Raw genomic sequence first — 12089 nt, 5'->3', positions numbered from 1 at the left:
TCGGCAATCTTCTGCCCTGTATGTGGTTTTCTCTGGAAAGTGTAAGGGTCAGAAGGCTACTTATATTACCCTTTTCCCCTGGCTCATTCCACTAGGGCTGTCTCCTCATCCTGGGCTTTCAAAAATGAAGCTTCTGTGGAACAGATTTGAAAGGCGGCTACATGGTCCTCTTTGCATACTTTTTCCAAATTCTATAAATTTGATACTTTTGCCTTAGCTGAGGCCTCTTTATGGAGAAAGGTTCTTCAAGCGGTGGTGCCTTCTGTTTAGGTCTTCCTGCCTTGTTCTCCTTCCCTTTTCATTCCGTGTCCTCTAGCTTGGGTATTGGCTCCCACTAGTAATTTGAATGACGTTGTGGACTTTCCATGCCATAGGAAAGAAAACAAAATGTATGCTTACCTGATAAATTTCTTTCTTTCCGGGCATGGAGAGTCCACGACCCCGCCCTCTTTTTAAAATTATAATTCGGCAGTTTTTTTAATAAACTTCAGGCATCTCTTTACCCTTGTGTTTCTTCTTTTTCCATTTTCCTTCGGCTGAATGACTGGGGATTATGAGTAAGGGAAGTTACACTTAACAGCTTTGCTGGGGTGCTCTTTTCCTCCTCCTGCTGGCCAGGAGTTGAATATCCCACTAGTAATTGGAATGACGTTGTGGACTCTCCATGCCCGGAAATAAATAAATTTATCAGGTAAGCATAAATTTTGTTTTTGTAACCTGGTTACCTGGAAGTCACTGTTCTGAGTTATTCTACAGGTATCTGAAGGAGAGTTGCTGCACATCTGTAAACACATCAACATTGGTATGCAGTTAAAGCCTCAAAATGGTAGCACCCATGACTAGAGCGAGGCGGAAAATTACCTCATTACTTATAAAAAAATATTTAAATTACGGTTTTCTTCTACGTGTTCTTGTGGGAAAAAAAAGTCAAAATAATATAGAAACATACCAAATGTTTTAATATTTTTTTCTAGGCGTGGATTTGTCCAAGGTGGAAAAACGTCCAAATGTAGGAAATTTATTGCTAAGGCTTGATTTTGAAAGAGATGTTAGCAAAATCCTCTTATTCTTAAAAGATGTTGGCTTAGAAGACAATCAACTTGGATCATTTTTGACAAAGAATCCATTTATTCTGAGTGGAGATCTAGAAAATCTTCACAAAAGGTACAGTAATGTCTAATTTGATAACTGATTCTCAGTCGATTTTATAATTTTACCATTTGTTGTAAGCTCTAAAATAAATGAGGTTCAAAATAATAAAATGGGAACTATTTAATAATTATCAAAGTGTTTTTATTTTATTGTGAGCGGTGAGCTAGTTGTGGTTCCGCTTGATTCATTTTTTAATAATTTATTTTTAAACAAAGGGTTAATCACAGTTTATCATCACTTGCATCTCAATGTTATATAAAAGTAGCATCTGACTATAATGCATCCTTATATTACATATAATATTTTACTAAAAAAAAGATGAAAAACACAAAATATGCATGATGCAATATGCTCTTTTATGACCATGCATTAAGAACTCTTATAATCAGAAATAAAATGTAGAGGTATCATTTTTATTTAATGTTCTATTTGCAAGGGGGGGGGAATCGAAGTGGCAGCGATATTCCACATTTTACATCATGATTTTTTTTTTTTATCTAAAAATCAGTTTATATTGTTTTGTAAATAGGTCATGCAGTATGAAATGAAAAGCTCCTTTATAAGTACAATGAAAATTAACTGCACTTTCCACATAGAAACTTCCTTTTAGAATTGTAAAACCATTTATCAGTTGTCCTTGATGTTCAAGGCATTGAGAATTTTCTTATCTAGGAAGGACTTTTTTTTCCTGTCATTTAGCCCTGCTGGCATTATATTGAAAATAAAAAAAATTTTATGATCCAGAATGTCATGGTTATAACAGTCTTCAGAGTCTAGTTGTACAATACCTTCTTGTATTAATGTTATTTATCTGTGACAGCCTCAGGACTGTTTGTGAATCTGTAGGGATGACGTTTTTAGAGTTGAGTAAACCACCAACTGTAAAGTGTAAACAATCTCAAGTACTGTACTGTTTTTTTTTAATCCTTAGCCAAAAGAAGTTCCAGTATAAAAATATAAAATTACCCCCTAAAATGCTTGTATATAAACTACATTATGCACATTTGTGTAGTGAAATCACATTATATTACACTAATTGATAAGTCTGCCCAGAGGGCAGTCTGTGTGAAAAATGTAACCCCCAAGTTACAAAAAATAAAAATACAGAAAAAAATAAACACTATCCAAAATAAAAAAATTAAACCTAATCTCTATGAAAATAAAACAGCCCCCCCAAAATAAAAACACCCCCAATCTAAGAATAAACTACCAATATCCCTTAAAAGTGCTTTTTGTAGGGCATTGCCCTAAAGAAATTAGCACTTTTACATTAAAAATAAAGTCCCCCCTAACAGTAAAACCCCCACCCACCAAATCCCCCAAAATAAAAAAAAAACCTAGACCCCCCAAAAACAAAACAAAAAAAACCTAACACTAAAGACCCAAATAGGTACTCACGGTTTCAGAAGTCCGACGGAGGTCTTTTTCCAGGTGGGTCCATCATCTTCACCCACGGCGATGCGGAGCGGAGGAGCGGTCTTTCTATATGTGACGATCCTCGGCGGTGGTCATCTGTGGCAGCGTCGGCGGTTCTCGGTGGCGGCCCTTGCGGCGGAGGTGGTCCTCGGCGGCATGGAGGCTCTTCTTCATTCAATGTCCATCGTATACTGAATATTTAATGCAAGGTACCACAATCAATTAGGGTTGCTTGCATTCCTATTGGCGGAATTTTTCAAAACAGCCAATAGGATTAGAGCTACTGAGATCCTATTGACTGTTCAAATCAGCCAATAAGATTTCAGTAGCTCTCATCCTATTGGCTGATTTTGAAAATTTCAGCCAATAAGAATGCAAGGTACACCAATAAATATGGGGTACCTTGAATTCAATCTTCAGTGTGCTGCGGACGATTGCATGAAGAGGAACCTCCACTCCTTTGCCGAGGATCACCACATCTGGGAAGACCGCTCCGGGCCTTCGCACCGCGCACATCTGGGAAGACCGCTCCGGGCCTTCGCACCGCGCACATCTGGGAAGACCGCCACATCTGGGAAGACCGCTCCTGACCTCCTGTTACTTCTTACTTCTTTTTTTTTTTTTTATTCCTTTTGTTTTCTTGTTATTTTTATTACGATACAATTATTGCAGTGGATTTTAAAGGGATAATAAAGTCAGAATTAAACATTCATGATTCAGCTAGAACTTGCATTTTTAAAGAACTTTCCAATTTACTTTTATTATCACATTTGCGTTGTTCTCTTGTTATCCTTTGTTGTAGCATAAACCTGAGTAGGCTGATAGAAGCTTAAGAGCATTCACATGTCTTTAGCAGTCTATGGCAGCAGTATTTGCAACATTGTATAACACTGCAATAAACAATGTTGCAGACACTGCTGCCTGATAGCTATAGGCACACACCTGAACTCACCTAGGATTGCAGTTTTACAAAGGATACCAATAAAACAAAGCAAAATTGAAAAAAGAAGTAAACTAAAAAGTTGTTTAAAACTGTATGCTTAATTCATTAAAGGGACACTGAACCCAAATGTTTTATTTTGTGATTCAGATAGAGCATGTTATTTTAAGCAACTTTCTAATTTACTCCTATTATCAATTTTTCTTCATTCTCTTGTTATCTTTATTTGAAAAAGAATGCATCCAAGCTTTTTTTTTGGTTCAGACCTCTAGACAGCACTTTTTTATTGGTGGATGAATTTATCCACCAATCAGCAAGAACAACCCAGGTTGTTCACCAAAAATGGGCCGGCATCTAAACTTACATTCTTCCATTTCAAATAAAGATACCAAGAGACTGAAAAAAAATTGATAATAGGAGTAAATTAGAAGGTTGCTTAAAATGTCATGCTCTATCTGAATTGCGAAAGAAAAAATTTGGGTTCAGTGTCCCTTTAAAGTGTAATTTTTACTTTACTGTTCCTTTAAGGCTTTCAGTCCGATAGCTATACAGTCTTGTCAGCACAAGGATACCAAGAGAACTAAGCAAAATTGATAATAGAAGTAAATTATAGTATCATTTTGACTTTTCTTTACTTTTAAGTATTTTTGCAAAAAATACTGTTAGAGGACTAATCAATGCAGTAAATTTGCATAATTAACAAGTACATAATAAAAAGACAATGCAATAATACCTACTCTGATTTTAAATAATAAGCAGCAGATTTTCTTTCTGACAAATTTATTTTTTCTCTCATGTTCCGGCCCCCTGTATCATGTTATAGACAGCCAATTACAGACTAGTATATGTATACCCTGTGAGGTTGTTCACATGCCCAGTAGGATCTTGTTCCCCAGAAAATGTGAATATAAAAAGACTGTGCAAAATTTGATAATGGAAGTGAATTGGAAAGTGTCTTAAAACTGCATGATCTTTCTGAATCCTAAAAGTTTATTTTAGCTTGAGTGTCCCTTTAAACATTGGGGACTTTCCTATAATAAAAAAGTGATCTAATGCTTAGAGAAAATGTTCATAAAACAACATAGAACTTCTACCAGTTGAGCCTATAGCTTTAAGAAGCCATTTAAAGGAATAGTGTGAGTCTCACAATCTCTGTGAATACAGGCTTGTTAATTTTGTACAGTAAAAAAGAGTTATGTTACTTATGTAAAATGATAATGTTTTTATAATCTTGACCATGCATCTGTAGAGAATCTGGTCAATAATCTGAATGCCTCCACATTTACAGTTGGACATAGACAAAGCTACTTTTTTTAGTCTTGAAACTAAAGCTATTAAGACAGACTTTAAATGCTTATTTGTTTAAAATTAGATTCCAACCCACACAGATGTCTCACCACAACAGTGGTAGACCTGAACCTTAAAAATACCGGCCTTGCCTAAAGACAAGCAATTTAAATTGAGCTGATTATCCTTATACAATAACATACCACTTTTGATGATCCATTTTTCATTAGGCAGAAAGAAACGTGGGTTCAAGGGATAATTATATGATTGATGCAGTCAGCTGTGCTTTACATTCCTTATTCTCTTGTGTAAAGTACCTCCTATAGAGGAAACAAAGGAAAGCGGTCATTTTTCTAGTGATTGATTTGGAGAGCTGTTCAAATACACTTCTGCTCTGTTTAAATAGATTGGTAAAGTACAACTTAAAAGCTAAAAGAATGTATATTAAAGAAAAGAGGTTATAGATATATAGATATAGCAGCATGACACAGAGAAGTCACAGTCTGAAGATAAGAAGCAGAATTACACAAAAAGGTGCTTATTGTTCTATGTGGGGTGTAAATGTGTTAATGTACTCAATAATAGTTTTATAAGGTTACTTGGGAGCAACAGTCTATTGCCTCTGGTAAGCAGCCATTCACACAATTGTTACAATTATTAACATCTTTTACATCTTTACTAGAGTTTCCTACAAGGATCTTTACAGTACAGGTACATATTCCCAAATCCAAACTTTTTAATTAATATATATATTTTTTTTTTTTAAAAATAAACTTTTAAAAATTACTATTTTTTCTGCCTGTAAGTTACAAGAGTATTAAAATAATATAAAACTACATTTATTTACAGGTATAAGCTGTATTATGACACATAGATATTGCCTAATATGACATAAGATGTTGTTTATACTTGGTCCCATCCCCTCTCCAAACTGTCCCATTTTACAGATGCAAATATTCCAAAATCCAAACCTTTTCGGCTCCCAAGCAGTTTGGATAAAGGACTCTCTACCTGTGTAATGTTAATTAGGGCTGTATATTTATTTACCCAACTCTTCTTTATATCTATTTTCAGCAAGTGTCTTGTGTACTCAGTTGCTTCATATAGGCCATTATGACTGTCACTGGAAAACATCATTGGATTCAATTCCAATCCTTTAATTAGCCTTTTCCATTATTTAATATGGTGTAAAAACTGCTCTCAAATTTGGAAGCATTAACTCAGTCATTAGGCATTTTTATTTGTATTGCTGGTTCCAAAACAACTGTCAAATACCTTTAACATATTTACTCTGTTGTTCCCTGTTTTAAATGGCCATCAGTAAACTTCTATAATGTTTATAGGGGATAGTAACACAAGATAATTGTGTGCACCCTTTTGTCTTTTGTTTTTTTTTGTATTCAAATATCCCTCTGCTATAATATAAACTAGAAATAATTACAAATTACAATTATCTCATTTAGATCATTGCAGAGAGTTACAGTATCTTAAATATTTACATAGTAACATAGTAGATGAGGTTGAATAAAGACCGAAGTCCATCGAGTTCAACCTATACAAATCTAAAATATATACAAAAAGCTCCAGTTAAGCTTAAATAATCCCACTAAAAGGTGACCCATTTAAAACTAACAATCATATCCATGAATTTTGTTTATAGACAGAAATGTATCCAAATAATTTTTAAATGTATCTAGGGTATTGACATTCACTACCTCCTTTGGTAATGAGTTCCACAATTTTATTGCTCTTACAGTGAAAAAACGTTTCCGTTGCAGGAGATTAAATCTCCGTTCCTCAAACCTTAAATTGTGACCTCTGATCACAAACAATTTTCTTGGAATAAACAGAGCTTCTGCCATCTCTGTATATATATATGGGCCTTGAATATATTTATATAAAGTAATCATGTCACCTCTTAAGTGCCTTTTCTCCAACATAGGTGTGTCCGGTCCACGGCGTCATCCTTACTTGTGGGATATTCTCTTCCCCAACAGGAAATGGCAAAGAGCCCAGCAAAGCTGGTCACATGATCCCTCCTAGGCTCCGCCTACCCCAGTCATTCTCTTTGCCGTTGTACAGGCAACATCTCCACGGAGATGGCTTAGAGTTTTTTAGTGTTTAACTGTAGTTTTTATTATTCAATCAAGAGTTTGTTATTTTAAAATAGTGCTGGTATGTACTATTTACTCTGAAACAGAAAAGAGATGAAGATTTCTGTTTGTAAGAGGAAAATGATTTTAGCAACCGTTACTAAAATCCATGGCTGTTCCACACAGGACTGTTGAGAGGAATTAACTTCAGTTGGGGGAACAGTGAGCAGTCTTTTGCTGCTTGAGGTATGACACATTCTAACAAGACGATGTAATGCTGGAAGCTGTCATTTTCCCTATGGGATCCGGTAAGCCATGTTTATTAAGATAGTAAATAAGGGCTTCACAAGGGCTTATTAAGACTGTAGACTTTTTCTGGGCTAAATCGATTCATATATTACACATATTTAGCCTTGAGGAATCATTTAATCTGGGTATTTTGGTAAAATTATATCGGCAGGCACTGTTTTAGACACCTTATTCTTTAGGGGCTTTCCCTAATCATAGGCAGAGCCTCATTTTCGCGCCGGTATTGCGCACTTGTTTTTGAGAGGCATGACATGCAGTCGCATGTGTGAGGAGCTCTGATACATAGAAAAGACTTTCTGAAGGCGTCATTTGGTATCGTATTCCCCTTTGGGCTTGGTTGGGTCTCAGCAAAGCAGATGCCAGGGACTGTAAAGGGGTTAAAGTTAAAAACGGCTCCGGTTCCGTTATTTTAAGGGTTAAAGCTTCCAAATTTGGTGTGCAATACTTTTAAGGCTTTAAGACACTGTGGTGAAATTTTGGTGAATTTTGAACAATTCCTTCATACTTTTTCGCAATTGCAGTAATAAAGTGTGTTCAGTTTAAAATTTAAAGTGACAGTAACGGTTTTATTTTAAAACGTTTTTTGTACTTTGTTATCAAGTTTATGCCTGTTTAACATGTCTGAACTACCAGATAGACTGTGTTCTGAATGTGGGGAAGCCAGGGTTCCTTCTCATTTAAATAAATGTGATTTATGTGACAATGAAAATGATGCCCAAGATGATTCCTCAAGTGAGGGGAGTAAGCATGGTACTGCATCATTCCCTCCTTCGTCTACACGAGTCTTGCCCACTCAGGAGGCCCCTAGTACATCTAGCGCGCCAATACTCCTTACTATGCATCAATTAACGGCTGTAATGGATAATTCTATCAAAAACATTTTAGCCAAAATGCCCACTTATCAGCGTAAGCGCGACTGCTCTGTTTTAGATACTGAAGAGCATGATGACGCTGATGATAATGGTTCTGAAATGCCCCTACACCAGTCTGATGGGGCCAGGGAGGTTTTGTCTGAGGGAGAAATTTCAGATTCAGGGAAAATTTCTCAACAAGCTGAACCCGATGTGATTACATTTAAATTTAAGTTGGAACATCTCCGCGCTCTGCTTAAGGAGGTATTATCCACTCTGGATGATTGTGAGAATTTGATCATCCCAGAGAAACTATGTAAAATGGACAAGTTCCTAGAGGTCCCGGGGCTCCCAGAAGCTTTTCCTATACCCAAGCGGGTGGCGGACATTGTAAATAAAGAATGGGAAAGGCCCGGTATACCTTTCGTCCCTCCCCCCATATTTAAAAAATTGTTTCCTATGGTCGACCCCAGAAAGGACTTATGGCAGACAGTCCCCAAGGTCGAGGGAGCGGTTTCTACTTTAAACAAACGCACCACTATACCCATAGAAGATAGTTGTGCTTTCAAAGATCCTATGGATAAAAAATTAGAAGGTTTACTTAAAAAGATGTTTGTTCAGCAGGGTTACCTTCTACAACCAATTTCATGCATTGTCCCTGTCACTACAGCCGCGTGTTTCTGGTTCGATGAGCTAGTAAAGGCGGTCGATAGTGATTCTCCTCCTTATGAGGAGATTATGGACAGAATCCGTGCTCTCAAATTGGCTAATTCTTTCACCCTAGACGCCACTTTGCAATTGGCTAGGTTAGCGGCTAAGAATTCTGGGTTTGCTATTGTGGCGCGCAGAGCGCTTTGGTTGAAATCTTGGTCAGCTGATGCGTCTTCCAAGAACAAACTACTTAACATTCCTTTCAAGGGGAAAACGCTGTTTGGCCCTGACTTGAAAGAGATTATCTCTGATATCACTGGGGGTAAGGGCCACGCCCTTCCTCAGGATCGGTCTTTCAAGGCCAAAAATAAACCTAATTTTCGTCCCTTTCGTAGAAACGGACCAGCCCAAAGTGCTACGTCCTCTAAGCAAGAGGGTAATACTTCTCAAGCCAAGCCAGCCTGGAGACCAATGCAAGGCTGGAACAAGGGAAAGCAGGCCAAGAAACCTGCCACTGCTACCAAGACAGCATGAAATGTTGGCCCCCGATCCGGGACCGGATCTGGTGGGGGGCAGACTCTCTCTCTTCGCTCAGGCTTGGGCAAGAGATGTTCTGGATCCTTGGGCACTAGAAATAGTCTCCCAAGGTTATCTTCTGGAATTCAAGGGGCTTCCCCCAAGGGGGAGGTTCCACAGGTCTCAGTTGTCTTCAGACCACATAAAAAGACAGGCATTCTTACATTGTGTAGAAGACCTGTTAAAAATGGGAGTGATTCATCCTGTTCCATTAGGAGAACAAGGGATGGGGTTCTACTCCAATCTGTTCATAGTTCCCAAAAAAGAGGGAACGTTCAGACCAATCTTAGATCTCAAGATCTTAAACAAGTTTCTCAAGGTTCCATCGTTCAAAATGGAAACCATTCGAACAATTCTTCCTTCCATCCAGGAAGGTCAATTCATGACCACGGTGGATTTAAAGGATGCGTATCTACATATTCCTATCCACAAGGAACATCATCGGTTCCTAAGGTTCGCATTCCTGGACAAGCATTACCAGTTTGTGGCGCTTCCTTTCGGATTAGCCACTGCTCCAAGGATTTTCACAAAGGTACTAGGGTCCCTTCTAGCTGTGCTAAGACCAAGGGGCATTGCAGTAGTACCTTACTTGGACGACATTCTGATTCAAGCGTCGTCCCTTCCTCAAGCAAAGGCTCACACGGACATAGTCCTGGCCTTTCTCAGATCTCACGGATGGAAAGTGAACGTGGAAAAGAGTTCTCTATCTCCGTCGACAAGGGTTCCCTTCTTGGGAACAATAATAGACTCCTTAGAAATGAGGATTTTTCTGACAGAGGCCAGAAAAACAAAACTTCTAAACTCTTGTCGGATACTTCATTCCGTTCCTCTTCCTTCCATAGCGCAGTGCATGGAAGTGATAGGTTTGATGGTAGCGGCAATGGACATAGTTCCTTTTGCGCGCATTCATCTAAGACCATTACAACTGTGTATGCTCAGTCAGTGGAATGGGGACTATACAGACTTGTCTCCGAAGATACAAGTAAATCAGAGGACCAGAGACTCACTCCGTTGGTGGCTGTCCCTGGACAACCTGTCACAAGGGATGACCTTCCGCAGACCAGAGTGGGTCATTGTCACGACCGACGCCAGTCTGATGGGCTGGGGCGCGGTCTGGGGATCCCTGAAAGCTCAGGGTCTTTGGTCTCGGGAAGAATCTCTTCTACCGATAAATATTCTGGAACTGAGAGCGATATTCAATGCTCTCAAGGCTTGGCCTCAGCTAGCGAGGGCCAAGTTCATACGGTTTCAATCAGACAACATGACGACTGTTGCGTACATCAACCATCAGGGGGGAACAAGGAGTTCCCTGGCGATGGAAGAAGTGACCAAAATCATTCAATGGGCGGAGACTCACTCCTGCCACCTGTCTGCAATCCACATCCCAGGAGTGGAAAATTGGGAAGCGGATTTTCTGAGTCGTCAGACATTGCATCCGGGGGAGTGGGAACTCCATCCGGAAATCTTTGCCCAAATCACTCAACTGTGGGGCATTCCAGACATGGATCTGATGGCCTCTCGTCAGAACTTCAAGGTTCCTTGCTACGGGTCCAGATCCAGGGATCCCAAGGCGACTCTAGTAGATGCACTAGTAGCACCTTGGACCTTCAAACTAGCTTATGTATTCCCGCCGTTTCCTCTCATCCCCAGGCTGGTAGCCAGGATCAATCAGGAGAGGGCGTCGGTGATCTTGATAGCTCCTGCGTGGCCACGCAGGACTTGGTATGCAGATCTGGTGAATATGTCATCGGCTCCACCATGGAAGCTACCTTTGAGACGAGACCTTCTTGTTCAAGGTCCGTTCGAACATCCAAATCTGGTCTCACTCCAGCTGACTGCTTGGAGATTGAACGCTTGATCTTATCAAAGCGAGGGTTCTCAGATTCTGTTATTGATACTCTTGTTCAGGCCAGAAAGCCTGTAACTAGAAAAATTTACCACAAAATTTGGAAAAAATATATCTGTTGGTGTGAATCTAAAGGATTCCCTTGGGACAAGGTTAAGATTCCTAAGATTCTATCCTTCCTTCAAGAAGGATTGGAAAAAGGATTATCTGCAAGTTCCTTGAAGGGACAGATTTCTGCCTTGTCTGTGTTACTTCACAAAAAGCTGGCAGCTGTGCCAGATGTTCAAGCCTTTGTTCAGGCTCTGGTTAGAATCAAGCCTGTTTACAAACCTTTGACTCCTCCTTGGAGTCTCAACTTAGTTCTTTCAGTTCTTCAGGGGGTTCCGTTTGAACCCTTACATTCCGTTGATATTAAGTTATTATCTTGGAAAGTTTTGTTTTTGGTTGCAATTTCTTCTGCTAGAAGAGTTTCAGAATTATCTGCTCTGCAGTGTTCTCCTCCTTATCTGGTGTTCCATGCAGATAAGGTGGTTTTACGTACTAAACCTGGTTTTCTTCCAAAAGTTGTTTCTAACAAAAACATTAACCAGGAGATAGTCGTGCCTTCTCTGTGTCCGAAACCAGTTTCGAAGAAGGAACGTTTGTTGCACAATTTGGATGTTGTTCGCGCTCTAAAATTCTATTTAGATGCTACAAAGGATTTTAGACAAACATCTTCCTTGTTTGTTGTTTATTCTGGTAAAAGGAGAGGTCAAAAAGCAACTTCTACCTCTCTCTCTTTTTGGATTAAAAGCATCATCAGATTGGCTCACGAGACTGCCGGGCGGCAGCCTCCTGAAAGAATCACAGCTCATTCCACTAGGGCTGTGGCTTCCACATGGGCCTTCAAGAACGAGGCTTCTGTTGATCAGATATGTAGGGCAGCGACTTGGTCTTCACTGCACACTTTTACCAAATTTTACAAGTTT

General features: G+C 39.1%; 1 protein-coding gene across 1 annotated transcript in view; it reads left to right on the top strand.

Moving 5' to 3' along the window:
* Positions 1–12089, top strand: part of MTERF3 (mitochondrial transcription termination factor 3) — a 141442-nt gene that overhangs the window by 42129 nt on the left and 87224 nt on the right. Inside the window, exon 4 of the mRNA XM_053715227.1 lies at positions 975–1164. Coding sequence (XP_053571202.1) covers positions 975–1164 — 190 coding nt within the window. The remainder of the gene's footprint in view (positions 1–974; positions 1165–12089) is intronic.

The sequence above is a fragment of the Bombina bombina genome, chromosome 5, assembly GCF_027579735.1.
Source record: "Bombina bombina isolate aBomBom1 chromosome 5, aBomBom1.pri, whole genome shotgun sequence".
Taxonomy (NCBI): Eukaryota; Metazoa; Chordata; class Amphibia; order Anura; family Bombinatoridae; genus Bombina; species Bombina bombina.
This window is presented reverse-complemented; position numbering and strand designations above follow the sequence as displayed.